The sequence below is a fragment of the Syngnathoides biaculeatus genome, chromosome 14 (genome assembly GCF_019802595.1).
Source record: "Syngnathoides biaculeatus isolate LvHL_M chromosome 14, ASM1980259v1, whole genome shotgun sequence".
Classification (NCBI taxonomy): domain Eukaryota; kingdom Metazoa; phylum Chordata; class Actinopteri; order Syngnathiformes; family Syngnathidae; genus Syngnathoides; species Syngnathoides biaculeatus.
In genome coordinates this window covers 23,224,455-23,250,726 of record NC_084653.1, presented here as the reverse complement: position 1 = coordinate 23,250,726, position 26,272 = coordinate 23,224,455, and the positions used below count along the sequence as shown (strand labels likewise).

At 44.2% G+C, this 26,272-nt stretch overlaps 3 protein-coding genes across 4 annotated transcripts; all 3 read right to left on the bottom strand.

Annotated features, from left to right (window-relative positions):
* Window positions 1-597: 597 nt before the first annotated feature.
* On the bottom strand, window positions 598-15,478 carry dnajc3a (DnaJ (Hsp40) homolog, subfamily C, member 3a). 2 transcript variants are annotated; one of them, XM_061842435.1, is made up of 12 exons: window positions 15,202-15,478; window positions 13,900-14,010; window positions 13,689-13,813; window positions 13,255-13,329; window positions 11,556-11,708; window positions 11,288-11,469; window positions 11,006-11,125; window positions 9,688-9,793; window positions 9,493-9,616; window positions 2,458-2,590; window positions 2,233-2,381; window positions 598-1,081 (listed from the first exon to the last, which is right to left on the bottom strand). In XM_061842435.1, the coding sequence occupies exons 1-12, from the start codon at window positions 15,281-15,283 to the stop codon at window positions 816-818; spliced, it is 1,626 nt and encodes a 541-aa protein (XP_061698419.1). In that variant the 5' UTR covers window positions 15,284-15,478; the 3' UTR covers window positions 598-815. The 2 variants fall into 2 exon arrangements, with proteins under 2 accessions (XP_061698419.1, XP_061698420.1); XM_061842436.1 differs by having other exon boundaries at window positions 598-1,029; window positions 15,202-15,475.
* Window positions 15,479-16,672: 1,194 nt separating this feature from the next.
* LOC133512350 (claudin-10-like) lies at window positions 16,673-20,754 on the bottom strand. Its single transcript, XM_061841891.1, has 5 exons — window positions 20,523-20,754; window positions 18,731-18,892; window positions 18,556-18,637; window positions 17,249-17,356; window positions 16,673-17,176 (listed from the first exon to the last, which is right to left on the bottom strand). The coding sequence occupies exons 1-5, from the start codon at window positions 20,752-20,754 to the stop codon at window positions 16,930-16,932; spliced, it is 831 nt and encodes a 276-aa protein (XP_061697875.1). The 3' UTR covers window positions 16,673-16,929.
* Window positions 20,755-22,696: 1,942 nt separating this feature from the next.
* cldn10l2 (claudin 10-like 2) lies at window positions 22,697-25,613 on the bottom strand. The gene is made up of 5 exons (XM_061841467.1): window positions 25,382-25,613; window positions 24,971-25,132; window positions 24,809-24,896; window positions 23,177-23,284; window positions 22,697-23,097 (listed from the first exon to the last, which is right to left on the bottom strand). The coding sequence occupies exons 1-5, from the start codon at window positions 25,611-25,613 to the stop codon at window positions 22,902-22,904; spliced, it is 786 nt and encodes a 261-aa protein (XP_061697451.1). The 3' UTR covers window positions 22,697-22,901.
* Window positions 25,614-26,272: the final 659 nt, after the last annotated feature.

Below are 26,272 nucleotides of genomic sequence, written 5' to 3'. Positions count from 1 at the left end.
TCTTCTGGAGAAAAAAATCTGTGACATTCTATTTAATCTCGAAAATACATTTCAAAGTAATGAAAAAGTTAAGGTGGGACGGTGGGTGACCTGGTAAAGCGTCGGCCTCACCGTTCTGAGGACCCGTGTTCGATCCCGGCCTTTCCGGTTTCCTCCCACATCCCCAAAACATGCAACATTAATTGGACACTCTAAATTGCCCCAAGGTGTAATTGTGAGTGCGGTTGTCTGGCGACCAGTTCAGTGTGGACCCCACCTCCTGCCCGTTGACAGTTGGTATTGGCTCCAGCACTCCCCGCGACCCTCGTGAGGATAAGCGGCAAAGAAAATGGATGGATGGATGTTTAGTTTGGAGATAAACACCAACTGGGATTGACAATTTATCATAAAATGACTGAGGGCATTATTTTTGGAACGGGATTCTTTTCAGTATTGCGTCCTCGGGATTGAAAGGCGTGTTGCATCTCGGCCAAAAGAATCTTAAATGAAACCCAAAAGTGGTCCGCATTTCTCCGTGCCGCCTTTTTACCTTTGTCATTCAAATATGTAAAGAAAATGAACGCGTTTCCCTCACAAATGCCACTTACTTCATCTCCGTACAGTACATAAATAAGCTCTTTATTTACAGGTCAAGACACAGTCCAGTCATATAAAAATAGTGTACAGAAGCGTACAAAACGATTTTCCTGAATGGATGTGCATCACAATTTCGAATGAACCCTTTGCTCCCGGGGAGGTACAAGGCGCCTTTTTGTTTCCATGGCAACATGTCATATTCAAAACGGAGGAGTTTGCACGTTGACAAACTGCTTTAATTAAGACGACGTGGGTGGGCTGCCCAATAAAAAAAAAGAAAAATCATCAACGTTCTTTAGTTGAAGTTGAATTTGAAGTTGAAGGGTCCCGACCCGAACGGGTTGAAGCCGCCTTGGAAGGTGTTGAAGTGATACTGGCCGCCGCCCCCCCGGTGACCCTGCTGGCTCTCGGGGTCCAGGGGGTCCTCGCCCTGGTCGAACTTGCTTCGCTTCTCTAGACGACGTGGACGGAAACGTCAATATCGTCAACACTGTCGACCGGAGGGCTAAAATGACACGTTTCAAATTTAAAGGTCAAGTGTCATGAAATGGATGATTTTTAGTATGTTATTAATTAAAAAAAAAAAAAAACAGCAGCTGTTCCCCCCCCCATCACAAAACATGATTTTGTAACTCCCGCCATGAAAATCCTCTCGAGGGATTTGTTTTCGTTCACCTCCGGGAAGGTAGCTCGTTGCATTCCTGGATATTGCTCGAACACTACGGAGGATGGATTTATTTACCCTTCATAAGTTTTCAAGAAACCTGGTTAAAAAACAATAATAATAATAATAGTTTGGGGCGGTCCATGTAATCCGTCTCTCATAATGTGGCAAAAGATCTGCGTACGTATTGTGTCGATGTCCGCGTCGGGCTCACGGACAGCGCAGGCTATGGACAACGCCGTAAAGCGGCTCGGCTCGGCGCCAAAAATGATCCACCCCGGCCGCCGGTCACGATGGACAACACCGCCAATGGCGGCGGCGATAAACAATGCCACGAGCGACAACGCCGTAAAGCGGCCCGGCTCGGCGTCGCGATGCCACCCCAGCCGTGATCGGCTCGTTGAACCAGGGCCGCGACGTTGTGATTTAGGCCGAGTACACGACCTACTGTCGGCGTTTCTGTTGTTAGTTAGAAGTGACCCGCATATCATCTAAATATGGCTCGCAACGATAGGATAATATTGCCCGGGTCACCTCACTCGATTGTGTCTGCTTCGGCCGGGCTGGCTCATACGTACTGTCTGGGAGTCTGTTAGTTCGAAGTGATCCGCATATCATCTAAATACGGTTCAAAATGAGAGGGTAATATTGCTTCACTCGGTTGTGAGATGTTCTCTTATTCGAAAAGAGCTTCGGTGTCAAAAGGGGCGTGTCCTACAGCAGCGTCCACAGCGTATTTTCAATGGCGAATGTCCGGGGTGACGTCACGGGCAGTAAATGCAGGCAATATGGCGACCACTTGGACGTCGAATGAGACTTCCGCAACTTTGGATGACACGCTCTCTGCTCATACTTATTTTTTCGTGAAAACATTGAATTGAATAATGTTATGTGTATTTTTCATTTCTATATCTATGTTAGAACGTTTACAGGGATGACACTTGACCTTTAGATTTCCGTACACCCTGGCTTTGGATCGGCTCCATTCTTACCCGGATCGGTGAGGACCTCCTTGGCCTGAGCGATGTCGATGAAGCGCTTCTCGGCGTTCTTCTTTTCTTCCGGATCCTGGAAATTGTCCGGGTGCCACTGTTGGGCCAGTTTGCGATACGCTTTGATGATCTCCTTCTTCTGGGCCGTCCTGTTGCGGAAACACCCCGCTAAAAATGGCGTCACCCAACGGACGTGAAGAACATTCTGTTGAGAGTGGCGCGTACCTCTTGACCCCCAAGATCTTGTAGTAGTCCCTCTTCTGAGACTGCTTGAGGAGGCGCTGGGCTTTCTCCAGGCCTTCCTTTATCTGGCGGTCGCTCTCGCTGTGTTGGGACGCACTTTCGTAATCCTCGACGGCTGCGACGCAGGAGAGAGAGAGAGAGAGAAGATTCCGTTGCATTCATTCTCAGCCAATCAGAGGGAAGAAAAACGTGACAACGCCCAATCAAAATGTAGAACTTTTGATTGGGCGTTTGAAATGTTAGCTGACTTTTATTTATTTATTGTACATTGAAAAGTAATGCACTTTACTTTTCAATGTACAATAAATAAATAAAAGTCAGCTAACATTTCAAACGCCCAATCAAAAGTTCTACATTTTGATTGGGCGTTGTCTATCAAAAGTAATGCACTTTAATGCAGCCCTATGGGGGCACAAACCAGTGCAATCTGTAGGCCGGTCCCAAGCCCGGATAAATGCAGAGGGTTGCGTCAGGAAGGGCATCCGGCGTAAAAACTGTGCCAAACAAATATGAGCGTTCATCTAAAGAATCCCATACCGGATCGGTCGTGGCCCGGGTAACAACGCCCGCCCCCGGCACTGCTAACCTACAGGGCGGTCGTCGGTGGAAATTCAGCTACTGTGGGTCGAAGACAAAGAAGAGGAGGAAACCGGATCCAGCGTCAGAAGAAAAAGAGGAATGTACAGAGCCTACAACTGAGTGTAGGGACTTTGAATGTTGGGACTATGACAGGAAAAGCACAGGAGTTGGTTGACATGATGATTAGGAGAGAAAGGTTGATATTCTGTGCATCCAAGAGAGCAGGTGGAAAGGTAGTAAGGCTAGAAGTTTGGGAGCAGGGTTTAAATTATTCTACCACGGAGTAGATGGGAAGAGAAATGGAGTAGGGGTTATTTTAAAGGAAGAGCTGGCTAAGAATGTCTTGGAGGTGAAAAGAGTATCAGATCGAGTGATGAGACTAAAATTTGAAATTGAGGGTGTTATGTATAATGTGGTTAGCGGCTATGCACCACAGGTAGGATGTGACCTAGAGTTGAAAGAGAAATTCTGGAAGGAACTAGATGAAGTAGTTCTGAGCATCCCAGACAGCGAGAGAGTTGTGATTGGTGCAGATTGTAATGGACATATTGGTAAAGGAAACAGGGGCGATGAAGAAGTGATGGGTAAGTACGGCATCCAGGAAAGGAACTTTGAAGGGCAGATGGTGGTGGACTTTGCAAAAAGGATGGAGATGGCTGTAGTGAACACTTATTTCCAGAAGAGGGAGGAACATATAGTGACCTACAAGAGCGGAGGTAGAACCACGCAGGTAGATTATATTTTGTGCAGACGATGTAATCTGAAGGAGGTTACTGACTGTAAAGTAGTGGTAGGGGAGAGTGTAGCTCGACAGCATAGGATGGTAGTATGTAGGATGATTCTGGTGGTGGGTAGGAAGATTAAGAAGACAAAGGTAGAGCAGAGAACCATGTGGTGGAAGCTGAGAAAGGAAGAATGTCGTGCGGCCTTCCGGAAAGAGGTGAGACAGGCTCTCGATGGACAACCGAAGCTCCCGGAAGACTGGACGACGACAGCCAAGGTGATCAGAGAGACAGGCAGGAGAGTACTTGGTGTGTCATCTGGTAGGAAAGGGGAGAAGGAGACTTGGTGGTGGAACCCCAAAATACAGGGAGTCATACAAGGAAAGAGATTAGCGAAGAAGAAGTGGGATACTGAGAGGACTGAGGAGAGGCGAAAGGAGTACATCGAGATGCGACGTAGGGCAAAGGTAGAGGTGGCAAAGGCTAAACAAGAGGCATATGAAGACATGTACACCAGGTTGGACACGAAAGAAGGAGAAAAGGATCTCTACAGGTTGGCCAGACAGAGGGATAGAGATGGGAAGGATGTGCAGCAGGTAAGGGTGATTAAGGATAGAGATGGAAATGTCTTGACTGGTGCCGGTAGTGTACTAAATAGATGGAAAGAATACTTTGAGAAGTTGATGAATGAAGAAAATGAGAGAGAAGGAAGAGTTGAAGAGGCAAGAGTGAAGGACCAGGAAGTGGAAATGATTACTAAGGGGGAAGTCAGAAAGGCACTACAAAGGATGAAAAATGGAAAGGCAGTTGGTCCTGATGACATACCGGTAGAGGTATGGAAGCAATTTGGAGAGATGGCTGTGGAGTTTTTGACCAACTTATTCAACAGAATACTAGCGGGCGAAAAGATGCCTGAAGAATGGAGGAAAAGTGTTCTAGTTCCCATTTTTAAGAACAAAGGGGATGTTCAGAGCTGTGGGAACTATAGAGGAATAAAGTTGATGAGCCACACAATGAAGTTATGGGAAAGAGTAGTGGAGGCTAGACTCAGGACAGAAGTAAGTATCTGCGAGCAACAGTATGGTTTCATGCCTAGAAAGAGTACCACAGATGCATTATTTGCCTTGAGGATGCTCGTGGAAAAGTACAGAGAAGGTCAGAAGGAGCTACATTGTGTCTTTGTGGATCTAGAGAAAGCCTATGACAGAGTACCAAGAGAGGACCTGTGGGACTGCATGCGTAAGTCTGGTGTGGCAGAGAAGTATGTTAAAATAGTACAGGACATGTATGATTGCAGCAGAACAATGGTGAGGTGTGCTTAGGTGTGACAGAGGAATTTAAGGTGGAGGTGGGACTGCATCAGGGATCAGCTCTGAGCCCCTTCCTGTTTGTGCAGTGGTAATGGATAGGCTGACAGATGAGGTTAGACTGGAATCCCCTTGGACCATGATGTTCGCAGATGATATTGTCATATGCAGTGAAAGCAGGGAGCATGCAGAGGAACATTGGAAAGATGGAGACATGCACTGGAAAGGAGAGGAATGAAGATTAGTCGAAGTAAAACAGAATATATGTGCGTGAATGAAAAGTGGAGGGGGAAGAGTGAGGCTACAGGGAGAAGAGATAGCGAGGGTGGACGACTTCAAATATTGGGGTCAACAATACAGAGCAATGGAGAGTGTGGTCAGGAAGTGAAGAAACGGGTCCAAGCAGGTTGGAACAGCTGGCGAAAGGTGTCTGGTGTGTTATGTGACAGAAGAGTCTCTGCTAGGATGAAGGGCAAAGTCTGTAAAACAGTGGTGAGGCCGGCCATGATGTACGGATTAGAGACGGTGGCACTGAAGAACGACAGGAAGCTGAACTGGAGGTGGCAGAAATGAAGATGTTGAGGTTCTCGCTCGGAGTGAGCAGGTTGGATAGGATTAGAAATGAGCTCATTCGAGGGACGGCAAAGCTGGATGTTTTGGAGACAAGATTCGAGAGAGCAGACTTCGATGGTTTGGACATGTTCAGAGGCAAGAGAGTGAGTATATTGGTAGAAGGATGCTGAGGATGGCGCTCCCAGGCAAAAGAGCGAGAGGAAGACCAAAGAGAAGGTTTATGGATGTGGTGAGGGAAGACATGAGGGCAGTTGGGGTTCGAGAGGAAGATGCAGGAGATAGGCTAAGATGGCAAAAGATGACACGCTGTGGCGACCCCTAACGGGACAAGCCGAAAGGAAAAGAAGAAGAAGAAGAAAAGTAATGCACTTTGTTTCCAAGAGTGGTACTATCAGTTTTTTTTTTCCATTTAAAAAAAATATAATTTACAGTTTTACATATATATAAAATAGACTCATAATATTTATTGACGTTAACTCTGGTTTTGGGACTTACACAGTTTTGGGGTTTTTTTAACATTCATTGAAATTATTTGTAATCTTTGCATTTAAGTTAAAAGCTTTGACTGTGTGCTACATTGTATAAAATAATTTTAAAAGTCCATTGGCATATTTCGTTTTTTACATTCAGGTTACCACCCTTTTTCTTGAAGATGTGTTGTAAAAATCTTTTAAAAAGACCATATGCATATTTCATTTTACATTCAGATTAACACCCCTTTTTTTGAAGATGTGTTGTACACATATTTAATATGTTTCTTTATATTTGAATATCTTGAATTGAAATTAGTACCTGACGTAAGATATATAATTTGCTGTATGGATTTTTTTTTTTATTTTTTATTTTTTCAAAAAATATACAACACCGCTGGAGCAAGGAGTTATTGATTTAAAAATTATGGTACTATGGCTAACCTATTTTTGTCATTTTTTTTTTACATTCACATTTTTGTTCAGTTAAATTTACTAAATTTGTAATTTTTACATTAAAGTTGACACCTCTGCTTCCTATGAACAAACACTGCAAAATATATACAGTATATATTTTTTGAATACAAATATTCATATTGAATAATGCGTCAATCATTTTGAACAGCTCCAGCCCGTTTGTGTCCGTCAAGTTAATCCAGCGAGGCGCACTAAAAGGTGAATTAAGCGGCGTTGGGGTTGTGACACTTTAAAAGCCGCCACGACCTCGTCTGAGCGCGCCCGCTGTGCTCGGCGCCCGAGTTTGACGAGACGCCCGCGGAGGCTCGCGTGGCCGCCGCTGTTAAACGTTGTTTAATGGACGCGGCGGGGTCGCTTTTTGTAACGCGCGGCTGTCCACGTTGTCGTGTGATGCGTTTCGGCAAAAGCCCACGCTTGGCGCTTATCTGAACCAGCGTGACGTGGTACAGGCCGGATAAACAAAGTCGTCCGGCATAATGTGGACCCGCACTGGAAATGGCACAATACAGTTGTGCCTTAAGACTTTCATTTATTACATGATCACGACTGTCATCTCGCCATTTGTGCTCCCTAAGGTATGCGCATCAGGGCCACCGTATCGGGGTGGGAGTATAATACACACACAGAGAAGCGAAAACTTTGACATCTAAATGACTCTGTAAGACGTCGTATTTAAATAATATATACCTGAAAGTCATATTGGTGTCAAATTCAAGGCCTGGGGGCCAGATCTGGCACGCCACGTTGATTCATGTGGCCGGCGAAGGCAAATCGGTGTCAAAATCTGTGATTCTTTTGAAAATATGTCCCAAAATTTGAAATTGTCATATATCATTAATGATAAATGAGATATTTTTGTTACCAAACATGAACAATGGTTGAAAAACCCTTTACACTCTGATTCCGAAAGTAGTTGATAAATTTCATCTGTAAATATGATGAGGTGATTCAGGATTTCTACGGTTTCACTACAACAGCCCTCTGAGGGAAATCGTAGCTACAATGCGGCCCGCGACAAAAATGAGTTCGACACCCCTGCTGTAAGTATTGCCACGTTGATGGTCTTCATGTTTTGCTGCACTGTTTCTGTTCCAATATTTGTAAATTGCAAATGTATACGTGCCGTCACGAGGAACTAAGTCACAGTTTTATGCAAAAAAAAAAGTATTTTGAGGAAGAGCCTAAATGTGGAAAAAGTTTTCTACAAAGTAATTGATTGTGGCAAGACTCTGATGCTATGTTTTTGATGATCACGTTATGACTTTATTCCAAAAAGGCTCTTTTTTTTTTTTCCCCTTCTGAAATGGAAGAGTAGTGGAGGCTAGACTCAGGACAAAAGTAAGTATCTGCGAGCAACAGCATGGTTTCATGCCTAGAAAGAGCACCACAGATGCATTATTTGCCTTGAGGTTGCTCGTGGAAAAGTACAGAGAAGGTCAGAAAAAGCCCATGACAGAGTACCAAGAGAGGAACTGTGGTACTGCATGCGCAAGTACGGTATGGCGAAGAAATATGTTAAAATAGTACAGGACATGCATGAGGGAAGCAGAATAGCGGTGAGATGTGCCGTATGTGTGTCAGAAGAATTTAAGGTGGAGGTGGGACTGCATCAGGGATCCGCGCTGAGCCCCTTCCCGTTTGTGGTAGTAATGGATAGGCTGACAGATGAGGTTAGACTGGAATCCCCTTGGACCATGATGTACGCAGATATTGTGATCAGCGGGGAGCAGGTGGAGGAACAATTAGAAAGATGGAGGTATGCACTGGAAAGGAGAGGAATGAAGACTAGCCAAAGTAAAACAGAATATATGTTCTTGAAGCTCCAGGGAGAAGAGATAGCAAGGGTGGAGGAGTTCAAATATTTAGGGTCAACAATCCAGCGCAATGGCAAGTGTGGTAAGGAAGTGAAGAAACGGGTCCAAGCGGGGTGGAACAGTTGGCGGAAGGTGTCTGGTGTTCTATGTGACAGAAGAGTCTCCACGAGGATGAAGGGCAAAGTTTATAAAACAGTGGTGAGGCCGGCCATGATGTGCGGATTAGAGACGGTGGTACTGAAAAGACAACAGGAAGCAGAACTGGAGGTGGCAGAAATGAAGATGTCGAAGTTCAGGTTGGATAGGATTACGAATGAGTTCGTTAGAGGGACAGCCAAAGTAGGATGTTTTGGAGACAAAGTTCGAGAGAGCAGACTTCGATGGTTTGGACATGTTCAGAGGCGAGAGAGTGAGTATATTGGTGGAAGAGTCCTGAGGATGGAGCTGCCAGGCAAAAGAGCGAGAGGAAGACCAAGGAAAAGGTTGATGGATGTGGGGAGGGAGGACATGAAGGAGAGCAAGATGCACGTGATAGGCTTAGATGGAAAAAGATGACACGCTGTGGTGACCATTAATCGGGACAAGCCGAAAGAAGAAATGAAAACTTGTTTGTACAGTAATCCTATACTCCTATTGTCACTTGTGCCTTGTATACTCCCTCTTTACTTGTACGCATCTCACCTAATACGACCCGAAATATTAAAACTTTCATACAGAAATGTGACGCGAGGTTTCAGTGCGAATGCGCGGTGGAGCAACAAGGACCCCTGACGGCCGATCCTTGTCATGAGCTCGTCAATCACCTGCGTTGCACGTTAAAAGGTGGAAACTTAAGTCTCTCTGTTGTCATAGCGATGAACAACGTACCCCTGCGGGGGAGACACAGGACCAAGTTTTTGAACAAGGTGTGAAAGGGACGCGCAATCGCAATGTTCCGTCAGCTATTGGGTCTTTTTTCTTGAGATACATTCGCAAGTAGCATAAAAGCCCGCCCACTACACTTTGGGCGTGAGATGTGATGTAAATATCGCACGTAACATTTGATGGGATGGAAATAACGTGAGAAATTGCTCACCCTCCTCGTACTGCTCGTTCTGGATGTAGGCCTCGGCCCTGTCCTTCAGCGCTTCCACGTTGTGCGGGTCCGACTGGAGGACTTGGCCGCACACCGAGATGGCTTTGGCGGGCTGCTGCCGGCCCTGTTCGCGGACACTTCTACGTTTAACGTGCGTTTTTATCGACGCAAAATGGCTGGCGGCGAGGGTCTTACGTGTGTCAATGCGTGACAGATGCGTTCCTTAGCCAGGGTGGTGAAACGCGCTACGTTGGGCTCCGTCTTCATCACCGCCTCGTACTTACTCACGGCTTCCTCGTACCTGAAAGGTAAAAACTCGAGGATGACAAGCTGCAGATCTTCAACGGAGGCCATGCGCTGATTTTGCAACCACTACCCCCCTCTAGTGGTAGAGCAAACCACTGAATTAAAAGGTTCCCACTGTGCGTATTATCATCGCGGTATACAACAATATTAAAAACGCTTTTTAGGCATAAAACCTTCTTTAAGACCACTATGCTTTTGCATTTTCACTTGGTTCATTATTTTTTAAATATCAAGTGTCATGCCTATAAACATTCTAAAATAGATAACATTATTAATAGATAATTAATAAATTAATTGATAACTTTATTCCTTTAAATGTCCATGCGAAAAAATAAATATGAGCGGGGAGCGCGTCATCCATGCGCAAAGTTGCAGAAGTCTCATTCGACAGAAGCTCCTTTCAAAAGAAGAGAACATCTCACAATTGAATGAAGTGACCGGGGCAATATTACCCAATCGTTTTGAGCCATATTTAGATGATATGCGGATCACTTCCAACTAACAACAGACTCCAAGACAGCATGTATGAGCCAGCCCGGCCGAAGCCGTGCCCCTCGTCCGAAGCCGTGCTCGGTGCCGACGGGCACGTTGACACATTTAGCAGCCCTGACTTACGTGCACAGATCTTTTGTTACATTCTGAGAGGATTACGTCCCCAAAACTATTATTTTTCTTTAGTAGCTGTACACAGACCTAGCTGTCATTTGGAACCCACAAACCTCTCGTCCCTTGCACCCGTGCAAACCCATTTTTCACAAAGAACCGGGTCTTTTTGAAAAGTATGAAGTATGAATCCACCCTCCCGAGTGTTCAAACAATATCCAGCGATACAATGAGCTGCCATTTTGGCTAACACGAAGGAACAACGAGCTACCTTCCAGCAGGTAAAACTAGTAGAAAACACACGAACCCGCCTGAGTGGGCGTCTGCTGACAACATCACTTCCTGGTTCTTCTCGTAAACAAATCCCTCGAGAGGATTTTCATGGCGGGAGTAACAAAAAGCCACATGTCAAAATTATGTTGTGCGGTTAAAAAAACGGATGGGTCCATTCTCGCAGCCTTTTTTCCCCATTTATAAACATACTAAAAATCAGGCATTTCATGACAGTGGACCTTTAAAGTTGGTGCAAAAAAAAAAAAAAAAAAGTTTGCATACCACTAAATTGAGATGAATAGTGATATATAATCCAAACACACACACAGACCTCTGCTCTTGGATGAGTTCCTCGGCAGACTGGATCTGTTTGTTGAGCTTCTTGACCTGCTTGTAGTGACTGAAGCACTGCTTGTGATCCGGGTCCAGCTTTAGGCACTCGCGCACCTCACTGCAAAAGCACACCACAGGCGAGAGGAAGTGTTTGCTATATTTGCAGATTTGCCAAAACTCCAAAAACCGCCATTGCTCCACGCCGTTATGATCAGGATGCTAACGAATAGCCGATTGAATCTGTCAGCAGCGTTCGATCGAGCGTCGTTTTCGTTCTTACTTGAGCGACATCTCGTGGTCTCCCAGCTCGTAGTAGATGGTGCTGAGTTGATAGAACGCGTGCGTGTTGTCGTTTCTCAACTTGGAGGAGGCCTTCAGGTCGCTGATGGCCTTCCCCATCTCGCCCATCTGAATGAAGCACTCGGCGCGCATCTCGCGAGAGCTCACGTCCCAAACGCAAGTCTGTAACGTGGACACCGGCGACTTAAAACTGTGGCCTGACGTGGCCGAGCGGTCGCGGGGGACGCGGACAAGTTTAGGCGTCCTGCCTCGATGACGCCGTCGAGCTGGGCAGCGGCCGCGGCGTAGTCTTTGCTGTCGTAGCTGCGCCGCGCCTCAGCCACCATTCGCTGGATCTCGTCGGATTTTCTCAGCTGGTTTTGGGCCTCGGTCGTCTCTTTCTCACTTGGGTGGACCTTTAGCTGAAATTTGAAAACACCCCCAATCAATTAGTATGAATTCACCTGTGACAACTGACTTTTTGCACTCCCGCGCACAATACAGAACATGAAGTGGCGGTCCTAGCTTGAAAAGCGTCCTGCGTGGCTGCACATATCGCACATGCCAGAAAGCAACACTGCGGCTGTGGTACATTATATGTGAACAAAACAATTGGAAACAGGAGCCAATTGAGTTACGTGGAGGTTATTCATATTTACAGTAATTTCCGTCCTATAAGCCACGACTTTTTTCCCCCCCGCACACTTTCAACCTTGCAGCTTACGTGGTGATGTGGCTAATTTGTGCGTTTTTTTCTAACAGCCGAACGGAAAAGGTAACCGTGAGACCAGTGGAATATATGCGCCGAGGAAGTGACTTTTACCAGTATGTTTTTTTTTTTAACCAGCCCTGCTAGCATGTTGCTGCTGTGTTACTGCCATGTTTCAGTGATTTTTACTGGTATGTTTTTTTTAACCGACTCTGTTAGCATCGCGCTAGCACTGTGCTATCCTGTTGCTGCTGTGTTACTGTCACGTGCCAGTGACTTTTTTGTTTTGTTTTTTTTCCAGGCCTGGTCGTGCTACCGTGTTGTTGCTATGTTAAGCTAAGCTAAGGTATTAAAACTTTGAAAACTCTCTGTGTACCGTCTTTCTTTGTAAATATCACGTGTTTCAATGTCTGTTTCAATGTGGGCACTTTTGCACAGGTGCGGCTTATGTAGGTCCCAAATGGTATTTCCTTTACAAATGTACTGGATGAGGCTTATAATCAGGTGCGCTCTGTTGGTGGAAATTATGGTACTTCAATGAAGGATGAATGATTCCAGGCCAACTAAACACCCCATTCATCCATCCATCCATTTTCTGAGCCGCTTATCCTCACAAGGGTCGCGGGTATGCTGGAGCCTATCCCAGCTATCATCGAGGAGGAGGCGGCGTACAGCCTTTGGGGTTTCGGGCCGCTTTCGTTGTTTTTGTGCTCACTTTATACATACATCATAGTCGTCCCATCAGGTTAAAAAAAAAAAGTTTATGGTTAACCTTTTGAATCTTAACACCTTGGAACAAGCACAGTAAGGTGGCATTTGACTAGGCATTCATTTGAAAGTTTAACTATAACACAAAACAAGCATTATTACCATCATTAAGTCTTGAATTACAGATTATAGATGGATGGAACGTCCAAATTTGAAAGACAAAGTGTTTGGTACTCGTCAAAAACCTGTGTTTGAGATGTGTTAAAAACTTGATAAAATCCTTATAAAAAGGTTATCGGATACAGTTTTTTTTCTCGTTTTCTATGGTCTTTCTTGATGGGTCACTGAAGACATTGACAAAATAGAGCTGAACAGAAATGTTACTCACTTGGCCGTAAGTACCTCTAAATACAATTTCAAAATACTGTAGCGTCAAGACTGTGTTATACACTCCAGCTAGTTCAACCGACAACCCAGCTGAGGAGCAACAGTGCCACCTTCAGGTCAACCCAAATATTTGCTCATGCGTTGTCACACGGTCGCTCGCTTACCACTTGCCGGAAGTCGCTCTCTGCTTCGTCCAGCTTGCCTTGCTTCAGGAGCAGGTTTCCCCTCTGGAGACGCGCCTGTAACGACCAAGCTGTTGTAAGCCATATGTTGTACTAAATCCTTAATAATCATTTTTAAATGTCGCCACGGGAGTGATTGAATCCATTGGTGTGTCTATCTACATAATTGTAATATATATATATATATATATATATATATGCAGCAATTATGTAAAATATTCCTCTGTAACTTTTTAAATGATGCTATTGGAATGAATGAGTTTTATTATTTGTTGCAGTCGTTATTGTTTGGGAGCAAAGAGATTAATAAGAGTGCTGGAACCGAGAGTGCAAGTGGTGGTATGCATGGTGAGCAGAGAGCAAATTGTTTTCAGGCATCCTTCCGGATGCAAATGATTTGGAAACGCAACACTCACAGATGTGAAGTCGGGCTTGAGTTCGATGACTCTGCTCAAATCTGGCAGCGCCGACTTGGACTTCCCCATGGCCAGATACACCGTGGCTCTCCTGTAATAGGCCAAGTAGTTCTTTGGATCGCCATCTGACCAGAGATCATCAACATTTTAATCACCTGCAAATCTGCTGGCAACCGGTCGGGTACGTTTTGCGGAATTTTAGGCCACTTACCCACGGCGGCGTGGAAGTGAGAGAGCGCGTCGGCTAGTTGTCCGGCTGCCAGCAGCTTCTTGCCCATCTCCATCTGATGGTCCACACTCCCCTCTCTGCCGCATTTGACTCCTGACAAAGACAACCAAATACGCAAAGTAGGACACCCGTACTTGGTCAGGTTAATACAAGCCTTTTTTAAATGAAATCTTATTTTTAAACGGCAAAAAAAACATTTTCTCCCCATCCAGCATCTGTCCCAAAAAACAACAAACTGGCAACATTATCAAAAAAAAAAGAACGCTGCGGCCTGTCTGTAAAAAAAAAAAAAAAAAAAAAAAAATAGCCAATCATCTATTTTAACTGACTCTCTTCCTGTCTTTTGGAAATGAAAAAAAATATATTTATTTAAAAAAATAAATATACATGTATATTTTAATTTTTTGCTCCATTGATACATGTTGTTATAAACACCCCCCAACTCATTTTTATCACGGGCCACATTGTAGTCACAGTTTCTCTCAGAGGGCCGATATGACTGAAACCATGAAAATCATGAATTGACCCACAATAAATTCATCGCCTACGTTTCGGAATCAGAAATCAAGGGTAATGAGGTTTTTTCAACTGTTGTTGATGTCTGGTAACACAAAAATACTTGCGATATCTCAACGTCAACATTTATGATATGACAATGTGAAATGTCGGTACAGATTTGAACAAAAATCACGGAAGTTGATGCACGTGATTTGCCTTCGCGGGCCACATAAAATCGTGCGGCGGGCCGTATCTGGCCCCCGGACCTTGACTTTGAAACCCGTGCCTTATACTATCCACAGAAAGAATACTAGGTATATACTCTTTTTTTTTAATGAATTATAGTAGATATGTAGATCATTTTTTGTTAATAAGGTTATGGGTTAAGATAAAATAAAAGTGTGGCCACCCCCGGACTCTGGAAAAAAAAACATGGGGGGGGGGTGTTGACATTTCAAAGTGGCTGTACTCATGTGTCTAATCATGAGGTGCGTGCTGAATGTCTAACAGTCATTTCAAACCATACAAATAGTTCATAACACACCCAACGAGCGATTTAGTAGTGTTAACACGCTCCGAATGCTAAAAATAAGTCGCAAAGTGTTAGCTAGCATGCCCAATTGTTTACTTGAAAGGCGTTAGCACTTATCGATTTAGCTAACGCTCCTTCGCACTTCCACCAAATGTGCCTAAAAGCAGACACGTACAGTCCAAAAACAATACAATAAATGTTAAAAAAAAGAGGTGTTTATCCACATGTCCACGTTGCAACCGTGTCAGACTTACCTTCGTATCGCATGTCAATCAAAACGAGAACATATGGCAAGTAAGTTAGTATCTTGTGAGCCACGTGCTCCATGGAGACCATGGCTGAATCCCACTCGAGTGGCTCTCGGTGTCTGTGTGCGAGGTGACAGGAGTGGAAAGGCGAAGCGACGTCACGGCGACGGTATTTCGCAGTCCCATGTGTTGACAACCGAGCGAGGTTTCTGCTTTTCCTTGCGTAGCCTCGTCGTCTCCTCGAGCGGCGACCGGACGCAAGTCCGACCCCCGGGCCGGTCGTGGGGCGCGCTGATTGGCTGCCGTGTTGGGGCAGAGCCACGCCCACCTCGAGCCGTTCAACTGAGTGGAGCCACGGCAGCACTCGGCAGCTTTCACGGTGGTGAGATACACCCTTCCAAACTTTTATCACTTTAGGCGACAGCCATTTACATTTTAAGACTTTATGGTAAACATTACTATTATTTATTTTTCTTTTTATTATTATCATTAATAGTTTTAGGCATGTGCGCACATCAACCCCAAGTGCTGCTCAAGCACCGACCACTTTACCCTAGATTTAAACGAAAAAAAATAGCGCCAAAGCCTTCACCCTTATTCATCCATCCATTCATTTTCTTGGCCGCTTACCCTCACGAGTCACAGGGAGTGCTGGAGCCTATCCCAGCTGTCAACGCGTAGTAGGCAGGGTACACCCTGAACTGGTTGCCAGCCAATCGCAGGGCACATTGACACAAACAGCCGCACTCATAGTCACACCCAGGGGCAATTTAGAATGTCCAATTAATGTTGCATGCTTATGGAATGTGGGAGGAAACCGGAGTTCCCGGAGAAAATCCACGCAGGCAGGGGGGGGAACATGCAAACTCCACACAGGTGGGGCCGGGATCAAACCAAGGTCCTCCGAACTGTGAGGCCAACGCTTTACCAGATGGTCCACTGTTCCACCACTTCTAAAGTTTTATTACTTTAGTCAACAGCCAGTTCCATTTTAAGACTATGAAAAAAAATAACTATGATTCATTGTTGTTGTGATTATTATTAACATTATTAGGCACGTGCACACATTAACCTCAAGCGCTGCTCAAGCACCTACCACTTTACCCAAGATTTAAAAGAAAAGATAAGCGCCAATGCCTTCATCCTTATTCATTCATCAATATTTAAAAATTGCCTTCTGTCTCATCAATTCTGGCAAAAGCTTTTATAATATGCAGTTTTTCACCACTGCATACTACTATTATTCATATTGTTAAATTACTGGTACTACCTTTCTATCGATTAACGATAGTGTACTTTTTTCTTAAAAGCATACAATGTATACATTTGCTCTGTAAAAAAAAAAAAAATATTTATATATATATATATCATTACTTACGATTACTTTATAGTGGTAAACATGAACAACAGGAATATTATATTACCAAAACAATGTATTTAGCATTTTATAAGCAACTGCATTTTCACAAAGGAGGGCCTTTAGGTGTCACGCTACATTTTGATAAATGCTAAATATTTTCAAGAATTTCTGAAACACTTTTTTAAAAAATAATTTACAAACACGCTCACTTGTTAGAATCCAAAAATTACTCCGAAATCAATAAGCGCCCAATTCATGAGTGGCTGCTGACTTTCATAATCAGTAACATTGTAATGTAATTGTAATGGTAATGTAATAAGTAACAATTAGGCCGGTGAAACCGAAAATAATTAGCGCCCTCGTTTCAAACGAACTCAAACGTATGCTTTGGATGTTTTGGTGCTGACAGTCACCGCAGAGATGCCGCTGCTGCTCCTGCTGCCTCCACTACTACTACTAATATGACTACTACTGCTACGATTAGCACTACTACGAGTACCACTACTAGGCCGACTACTCGGTGCTTTCTTGCTCGCACTCCCGTCTGTCAGTACCGCCTTCTTCTTCGTGGGTACGACCTGGTAGGGATCGGGGAACAGGTAGGCGGGGTCTCCCTCGTAACTGAAATAAAAATATGAATCGATGAGTATTCGTTTATGTTGTTGCGAATACGGGGAACGTAAACTCGAGTACCTTGACTGGCAGCCTTCCCTCCCCGCGAAGATACTGTAAAGAAGACCTCCGACGACAAGTAAGGTGGAGCCTCCCCAGCCGATAAACACGCCAACGCCGATTTCAAACCTAAATGGAAGAACAAGTCCCCGGAAATATTAAAGTTGACATAAAACTGATATTTGAAAGGCTTGAACAATAATTGCGGCTCTGGAAGCTATGAAATATGCCTGATTTTGAAATGTGCCAGTGAGCGAGCCGTTTTACATTTCTGCCCCACGATGACATCACAGTGGGGATAGTTTAAATAATAATAACTATTATGACTGCAAAACAATAAACTGTAAATGCCAATAAAAACTGTTCAACTATCTTTAATTTTATTTTGAAGGGGAAGCTGGTCACAAAATAAAAAAAGGCTTGTAATGACATTTTTAGGCAGCATGGTGACTCAGTTGGTAAAGCTTTGGCCTCACAGTTCTGATGACCCGGGTTCGATCCTGGCCCTGTCTGCGTGGAGTTTGCATGTTCTCCCCGTGCCTGCGTGGGTTTTCTCTGGGCACTCCGGTTTCCTCCCACATCCCAAAAAAAAAAACATGCAACATTAATTAGACACTCTAAATTGCCCCAAGGTGTGATTGTGAGTGCGACTCTTGGTCTCGATGTGCCTTGTGATTGGCTGGCAACCAGTTCAGGGTGTACCCCAACTCCTGCCCATTAACAGCTGGGATAGTCTCCGGCACTCCCCGCGACCCTTGACCCTAAGAGGCAAAGAAAATGGATGTATGGATGACATTTTTAAAAGTGAAATCAAGAACCACGATATGCTTTCACTGGGCTTATTAAATTATTTGATGGGCCAGATTTGGCCCGGAGGCCTTATGTTTGTCACCTCAGTGTTTGAAATGAAAACAAACATCCATACATCCATCCATTTTCTTTGCCGCTTATCCTCACAAGGGTCGCAGGGAGTGCTGGAGCCTGTCCCAGCTGTCAAAGGGCAGGAGGCGGGGTACACCCTGAACTGGTCGTCAGCCAATCGCAAGGCACAAAAAGACAGACAACAGTTGCGCTTACAATCACACCTTGGGGCAATTTAGAGTGTCCAATTAATGTTGCATGTTTTTGGGATGTGGATGGAAACCGGGGTGCCCGGAGAAAACCCACGTAGGCATGGGGAGAACATGCACATTCCACACAGGCGGATCCGGGATCAAACCCGGGGCTTCAGAACTGTGAGGCCAATGTTTTATCACCGTGCCGCCTGAAAACAAACATAAAAAAACCCATCATATCCCTCCTTTAATTGTGCTGAAAATTGCCCTTACTTTTGTTCTCTATAATTCGGGTCCTGGAATTCTGCTCTTATTTTGTTGCCGTAATAAGAGAAAGCGGTCATAGAACACAACCCTGAAACAAAAGGACATTTTTCTTCAGAACGACAAGTAAAATATATAAAGCAAAATATAATAAAGCGTCTCTTTCAAGGAAGTGGACCCCTACCGGCAAAGAGGTAATTCATCCCGCCGGCGAACGTCACTCTGGCTTTGGCCAACTCCGAGCCCCCGATCTTGGTGCACTTCATCCCCACCATGACCAGGACCGAGCCGAAGAACGCCAGGATGATGGCGGTGATGATGAGGGCGCGGCACATGTGGATGTCCCCTGGGCAATGGCGGCAAAGTCGTCTTTTCGCACACACCGAACAGCTTTAATGCAGTACATTCATGACTGGGGCAAAGTGCCGCTGTGCCCCACCACACGCAGGAAATGGTAAAAGTTTGTTGATTCAAACGTAAAAACATTTACAGTGGTGGTCTCAAACTGGGGGCCAGCGGGCAATTTTGCGGCCCGCGAGATGATATTTTGTGGTCGCCACCTTAAAATGGAGCCCTCGAGTTTTATATAGATGGCACTTTTACAGTGTTGCATGCGGAGCTGACGAACCGACCAATCACGGTGGGGTCGATGGCTATCGGGGGAGTGAAATCGACCACACTTGATGCAAGCGGAGGAAGAATTTCCAATGAAAGAAAGTTACAGCAGCGTTACCATGGAGAGTTTTTTTTTTTTCAATTATTTTTGGTAGTTTTGCACACAAGTTGTAAACACCAGCGTCCTTCTTCATCTTATTTTATATGTAAAAAAAATGTTTGGGAAGATAGGGTTGTTTTTAATTTCTAATTTAAATTCCACATACGTACAAGTGCGCCGAGGCTGCGGCCCAGGTTCAGCCAGACTCCGCCCCCAGCGACCCCAAGGTAAATTGAGTTTGAGACCCCTGATTTACAGTGTTTGACAACGAACCTTTCCGAATGGTGAGGATTCAACCCAGGACGACACGACAGGACTTGGTCAGCTGGGACCACCGTTTCCAAGGGGACTCTTCATAATACATTAAGACGTCATGGTTTGAAATCATGCATGGCACGGAAAGTTCCCCTGCTTAAACCAGCACATGTCAAGGCCCGTCTTAAGTTTCCCAATGACCATTTGGATGATACAGAGGAGTCATGGGAGAAAGTTTTGTGATCAGAAAAGACCAAAATGGAACTTTTGGGTCATAATTCCAATAACTGTCTTTGGAGGAAGACGAAGGATGAGGTCCATCGCAAGAACACCCTCCCTACTGTGAAGCATGCGGGTGGTAGCGTCATGCTTTGGGGGCGTTTTTCTGCACACGGGACAGGACGACTGCACCGTATTAGGGAGAGGATGACCGCGGTCATGTATTGTGAGATTTTGGTGAACTGAGCATTAAAGATGGGTCGTGGTCCTTCAACGTGACAATGATCCAACGCACACAGCCAGGAAAACCAAGGAGTGGCTCCGTAAGAAGCACATCAAGGTTCTGGACGTGGCCTAGCCGGTCTCCAGACCTAAACCCAAGAGAAAATCTTTGGAGGGAGCTGAAACAAACCCAGAAACCTGTCTGATCTAGAGAGGATCTGTGTGGAGGAGTTGCCCGAAAACCGTAACATTGGTTTTCTCAGGTTTTCAAATACTTTTTTGCAGCGGTACCACACAAATAAATCATTTAAAAAAAATCATACATTGTGATTTCTGGATTTTTCTTTTCAGATTATATCCCTCACGGTGGACATGCACCTACGATGAAAATTTCAGACCCCTCCACGATTTCTAAGAGGAAGAACTTGCAATATATCAGGGTGTTCAAATACTTGTTTTCTTTACTATATTTACATTTAAACTGTAGCAATATTCTACATGTACACATCAGTCAATAATAAAATAAAATAATAAAAATAAAAGCTCGACATTACGCAGTACTCACAGTTGAGCGCAAGCAAGGACGGGATGCCCTTGCAGTCGGACACGCCGGTGGAATCGGAGATGCAGTCCTTCCACAAGTTGGAGAAGTAGTTGGAGGTGGTCAGCACGATGCTGCCCACCTCGGACCAGGTCCAGATCTCCGTGGGCATGGTAGAGCACACCAGGATCCACCCGGAGACGCACACCACGAAGCAGCCGATCTCCATGTACATCACCACCGTCCTGTAACCCATCTTCTGGTTTTGGAAGGAGCAGTCGGATCGAGACTGGCCGACGTGGGAGGTTTTCAAACCGACGCCGTGCTTAAGTGTGTGGACCCTCCTAATATTGATGATGATGAAGGGTGTGCGCCTGCGCGGCACTTCTGGTCCTGCCACTTTTGCCTTTTATGAGGGTCACCGCGATGTGTTTGTCGTTGGTAGGAAATCCAAAGGTGCTACCAGCATGAGTCCGGTTTGGGGCTATTGTTGGTTCCGTCATGAAGACGTGAAAACTGGCTGACTGAAAATTCTACAAGAGTACAGTACTTCTTTGTGGATATTCAAGGGGAAATCCAATGGTTTGCATGAACAATGTATCCAATCGGTCACGTAACATGTACTCTGTTTTGACAATGTGATGTTAAATCCTCTCTCGTTTAATGGTGTTTTGAGAAGATTTTTATCGGCAATTACGACTTTTCAGGGGCGCTGCCATTTTCGCGAGTCACATGCCTTATGTGCGTGGATGTGACGTACAAGGTGCCGCGCCAAAGGCTCGATTATGTTGTGCCCAGTGCCTGTTTGTCGGATTTATCCTCATCTGATGGAGAAATGGCAAGATCGGTTGATCGGAGGAAGACTTCCATACAGATTTGAACCTGTGGCTTGTAAGTAATGTTGAATATTCGGATGGTTCTTCGGACGGGAATGACGCGGAGGCTGACGAGCGAGCTCCGGCGTCCGGCTGAGGCCATCAGCCGAGAAATTTGGCCCGCGGGCCAGAGTTTGACACCTATGATCCAGGGGTCATCAACCTGTTTGAGGCTAATGGCTACTTCGTGAGAACTGATTGTACGAAGCGCTACGTGACATGTTTGCAGCAAAACTTCAGTCAAAGTTCATTATACATCCATAAAATATTTTCATTTTTTTGTATGATGTGACATTATAGGTATTTTAAAAATTTGAATAACATAAGCAAGTCAGACTCACAATTTAAAGCTGTGGTTTTTTTTTAGAACATGCCTCGTGGGCATCGCGTTGGTGACCCCTGATTAACGTCCCCTTTGTTCAAACCAGCAATATGCAACAAGGCAGTTCTATGGCGTTTATGACAATTTAATCTCGCACACATCAATAAACAACACAAACACGATAAAATAGCTAACACAAAATATGTGTGATGATCTCAGTGCTGCCGGTGCTGAAAGTTCTTGTGATTATATTTTGTACACTTCCGGTCAGTCAAAATTGGCGTTCAAGAACATAGTTGAGCCACAACGGCGAATAGTCAACAATGTTGAACGGGTTCGAACCCGGGTCCTCAGAACTGTGAGGCCAATAAAATATAAAATAAACTAATACAAAAATGAATGAATGAAATGAGTACAAATTTGTATCAGGCTCATTAAGGTATATGTTTTTAAAAATATTATTTATTTCAATCACTTTCATATTGGCAAGATAATGGTAAACAACTTTTTATTTTTTTCTGTAAAAGGGGCTAATGGTCTCCGACTGGGAATTTTGAAATTCTTTGTCGATATTTCTAAAAGCAAAGAACGATGAGGGCCGCTTTGAAAAGTCAGAGAATAATCATGAGAATGAAATTGTAATAGAGAAAATAAAGATGGATTTTGCTCAGGGGAAAAAAAGTGAACTTGAAAGGAAAAGTTAGTTCTCTGAAAATCGATTAATTAAAAAAAACATTTAACATGGGGACGGTGAAGGAAAGAAAATGTACTATGAAAAAGATGCAATTTTCTTTTTTTAATAGGGAAAAAGTTGCAAATTTTAAAAAATTATGTAAATTTGTGAATATAAAAACTCAATTTTAAGGAGAAAAAAGGTTTGATTGAGGTTCATAAAGTTGTAATCAAGAGATTAAATTACACAAATTCTATCACATGGTGTGAATTGTTTAAAAAAAAAAAAGGTCTTCCCCTATATTTGAGAATAAAGTCTAGAAGGCAGAATTAATGTTTCAACAAAATGTCTAAATTCAGGAAAATGAATTCAGATGATCACCCCAAGAAGTATGCAATTTCATGAGAATGTAATATGAGGAGCTCACATTTTATGTCACGTATGGACTGTTTGTTTGTGTGGGAATTTTGATTCACATTCATCATTAAATTTGGTAGTTCTTTTCAGAGTAGCCCGCAAGCATTTTCCAGCGATTACACAAAGGCGTCCCTTTCAGAGAACCTCTCCGGTGTCGTGGCAGAGAGTTTGGATATTTTGGAGCTGCCGGATCTTCCCGAGCCGTAATAAGTTCCGTACAGCCTGTTGGGTCCGTAGTAGCCGGTGTACGCGGTTCTACCTCGCGAGCGGGGGTCCATGTACGTGCCCCCTCTGTAGGCGTAAATGACTTGACTGTGAAGGGAATGTATATGAATCAGGAGATGGGACCGTCCTAAGAACTGAAAAAGAAACGGGTTCGATGATGGCGTACCGTTTGGGTATGAGGACTCTGAACACGGTGGCTGCATAAAAAAGAGATCCTGTGAGGATGAGAAAACATCCAACCAATCCGAGGAATATGGGAGGACCCAAGTCGTACCTGGAATTATGAAAAAGGTGGAAATGTAAATGTTTTTTTTTTAAAAAGTAATAAAGCCTTTATTACCTGAATACTACACATACTACAATCATATCTGCAATCAAAAGCGTGCATCTCATCATTTATATTGGACAAAAATGTGGGACAATCTGAGTCGATTACTCTAAATTCTGATTTTTCTTTTCCTTTTCCCAGAAATCCATCCATCCATTTTCTTTTACAGCTTATCCTCACCAGGGTCGCGGGAGTGCCGGAGTCTATCTCAGCTGTCACCGGGCTGGAGGCAGGGCACACCAACTGATCTAAAAAAAAAAAAAAAAAAAAAAAACTGGATAGCGCACACATATCTAGCGGTGTGTCGATTGGTTGAAGCCAGTTGGCTGCCATCTAGGTACTTCCAAAACGTGTGGAGGATACGGTTCACAGGTTGGATTATGGGGGGGGGGGGGGGTTTCTCAAAGTTTAGCATGTAGAATTAAAACTGGTCGAGCGAGTTTGACATTTTTTGTCAATTCTGGTAACGTGAAGGATTTTTAATTCGACTTGGTAAGCCAAAAAAAGCTAAGCGCAAAGGAAAAACATATAACACCGTGACTAGCAAGAAACCTTGCATATTACCAAGGCCCCGATTTCCGTGACATGTTAACTTTTCCGAAAATACACAGTGAAGCACTATCACCATAACATAGATAAAAACTAAGCATTTCTTGTCATAAAAACATTAAATTTGAAGTCAATCAGTTAGCTATATTTTTGTAAATAAGGGCTCACAATGGGAAAATAGTTGCTAAACGCATTGTTCATTTGTTGTCTCTGCGACATCCTATTTCAGACAGAAAATGTAAACTTATTTCCTTGCTTTTGAAAATCAAATTCAATTTGCAGAGTTCTGTATTATGAAATTCACCAAAAATTTAATAGAAAATGTGTTTTTTTGCTTATCCACTGATGAAGTTTGGGAAAATATTCACATCGCTTTTTCGCGAAAAACCTTCGGCCTATAAAGGTGAAGCAGAGAGCGAACGGTAAACAACAACAACTTTTATCAACAACAAAACTTTGTTGAAGTGAATTAATGTCATCAGAAAATAAAAAAACGTTAACAAACAAACTCTATTAGTCTCAAAAGTAAATCTTTCTTTAACGTACATGGTTGTTTTGGGAGTACCAAGATGGCGGATATCCAGCCAACTTCAGTTTTGGTGGCCAATGAGCTATCCAGTCTTTTTTTTTTTTTTTTTTTTTTTTAGATCAGTGGGTACACCCTGAACTGGTTGCCAGCCAATCCCAGGGCACATGGAGACAAACAGCCGCACTCACAATCACACCTAGGGGCAATTTAGGGTGTCCAATTAATGTTGCATGTTTTTGGGATGTGGAAGGAAACCGGAGAACCAGGAGAAACCCCACAAAGGCACGACAGGTGGGGCCAAGATTGAACCTGGGTCCTCAGAACTGTGAGGCCAACGCTTTACCATTTATAACATTGAATATTAAAAGGTCGTATAGGGTTGTAGGGGGTACCGTAAGACTCCAGGTGCTAAGTTGGGAGCAAAGAAGTTCCTGGCAACCCTGTTGATGTACAAGCAGTAGGCCGTGATATCGGACAGCCCTGCGGAGAAAGCGGCTCAGTGAGGGCTGAGCGGAGTCAGGAAGACAGTTTGAGGTCCGCCTGACCCGACTCACCGCCTACGAAGTGAAAAACCGCGCCGGCGAAAAGCATCTTGTCCTTGCTCGGCTCGTCGCCGCCCAGGTACGTGCACTCCATGCCCAGGAAGCACAAGATGGCGGCCAAGAACCCCAGAGTGAGCCCGCACATCAGCAAGCCTCGGACGCCCTGGACGTACGCTTGGAGACGCCGGTGTCACAAGAGATAAAATAAAATTGAATTAAAGTGAAACCATTCACAGTGGAAAATAATCACAAGGCTGATTGGAAAGGTGCAGGGCAGTCATTCAATGTTATTCTCAGAATCACAGGTGTCAAACTCAAGGCCCGGGGGCCAAATCCGGCCTGTCACATCATTCTATGCGGCCCGCAAAGTAAATCATGTGTATAAGGATAGGTTGCAGCTCCTAAACAAAACAAAAGTCTTACGTGTGACACCCCAGAGCACGGAGAAGTCTCTGCAGTTGGTGACGGCCGTGGAGTCGGTGAAGCAGTCCTTCCACAGGTTGGACCAGTACCAGGCCACCTTGATGATGAACGAGCCGCCCTGGCCTCCGATCTGGGAGATCCTCCAGAAGTCCATGGCCATGGTGCACAGCACAAAGAGCCACCCCAGCGTGGTGATCAGGAAGCCGCTCACTTGGATCAGACGTTTCCGCATGACCGAAAGAAAGCGAGTTGGAGGGCTGTCAGACGGACATTCGGTTGTTGGCGCGATGCCGGGTTTGTGACGGTGCAAGTGCGAACAGCAGACTGTGTATTTGGGTGGTGTGTCATCGGTGTTGATGTGGGCGCCTTACCTGAGTGCTGGCTGTTTACTGTAAATGGACAGGAGTGTGGCATGAGACAACTTCCCCACCCACCAATCTATTGCGCTTGTCCCTATCAGGGTGAGGGGTGGGCTGGAGTTTATTCCAGATGACTTTTTGTGAAAGAAATCAAGTACACCCTGGACTGATCACAGGCCAGTCATTAAAAAAAAAAAAAAAAAAAAAAAAAAGTACATAAAGACCAGGGGTGTCCAAAGTCTGGCTTGAGGGCCATTTTTGGTCTGTTCCACATTTCAAACCTGTCTACCGTGTATTGTCAGAATAAAATCAAACACTGACACAACATCATATTATGAAAAAAAAAAAAGCTAAAATATTAAAAAGAATAGTTTTGGGCGACCTGAAAATAAAAATCTGGGAAAAAACAATGTTACAGGAAATCACACTTTTCATTCTTATTACTATTTATTATTATTTTTGAACTACTATTCAAAACAATGTCAAATTTTCATTGGTTAATTTGAATAATATCTTTATGTACCGTTATTTT

Coding starts and splice junctions, on each gene's coding strand:
- dnajc3a (XM_061842435.1), bottom strand. CDS start 15,283: ATGGTCTCCATGGAGCACGTGGCTCACAAGATACTAACTTACTTGCCA. Junction 11,709..13,254: donor AGAGCGACTTCCGGCAAGTG/GTAAGCGAGCGA, acceptor TTCAAATTTCAG/CTAAAGGTCCACCCAAGTGA. Junction 11,470..11,555: donor AGCTCGACGGCGTCATCGAG/GCAGGACGCCTA, acceptor TCCACGTTACAG/ACTTGCGTTTGGGACGTGAG.
- LOC133512350 (XM_061841891.1), bottom strand. CDS start 20,754: ATGGGTTACAGGACGGTGGTGATGTACATGGAGATCGGCTGCTTCGTG. Junction 18,893..20,522: donor GTCCTTGCTTGCGCTCAACT/GTGAGTACTGCG, acceptor GCCATTGCCCAG/GGGACATCCACATGTGCCGC. Junction 17,357..18,555: donor CCGAATTATAGAGAACAAAA/GTAAGGGCAATT, acceptor TCTTCCATTTAG/GTTTGAAATCGGCGTTGGCG.
- cldn10l2 (XM_061841467.1), bottom strand. CDS start 25,613: ATGCGGAAACGTCTGATCCAAGTGAGCGGCTTCCTGATCACCACGCTG. Junction 25,133..25,381: donor CGTGCTCTGGGGTGTCACAC/GTAAGACTTTTG, acceptor GGCGTCTCCAAG/CGTACGTCCAGGGCGTCCGA. Junction 23,285..24,808: donor TTAGCACCTGGAGTCTTACG/GTACCCCCTACA, acceptor TCATAATTCCAG/GTACGACTTGGGTCCTCCCA.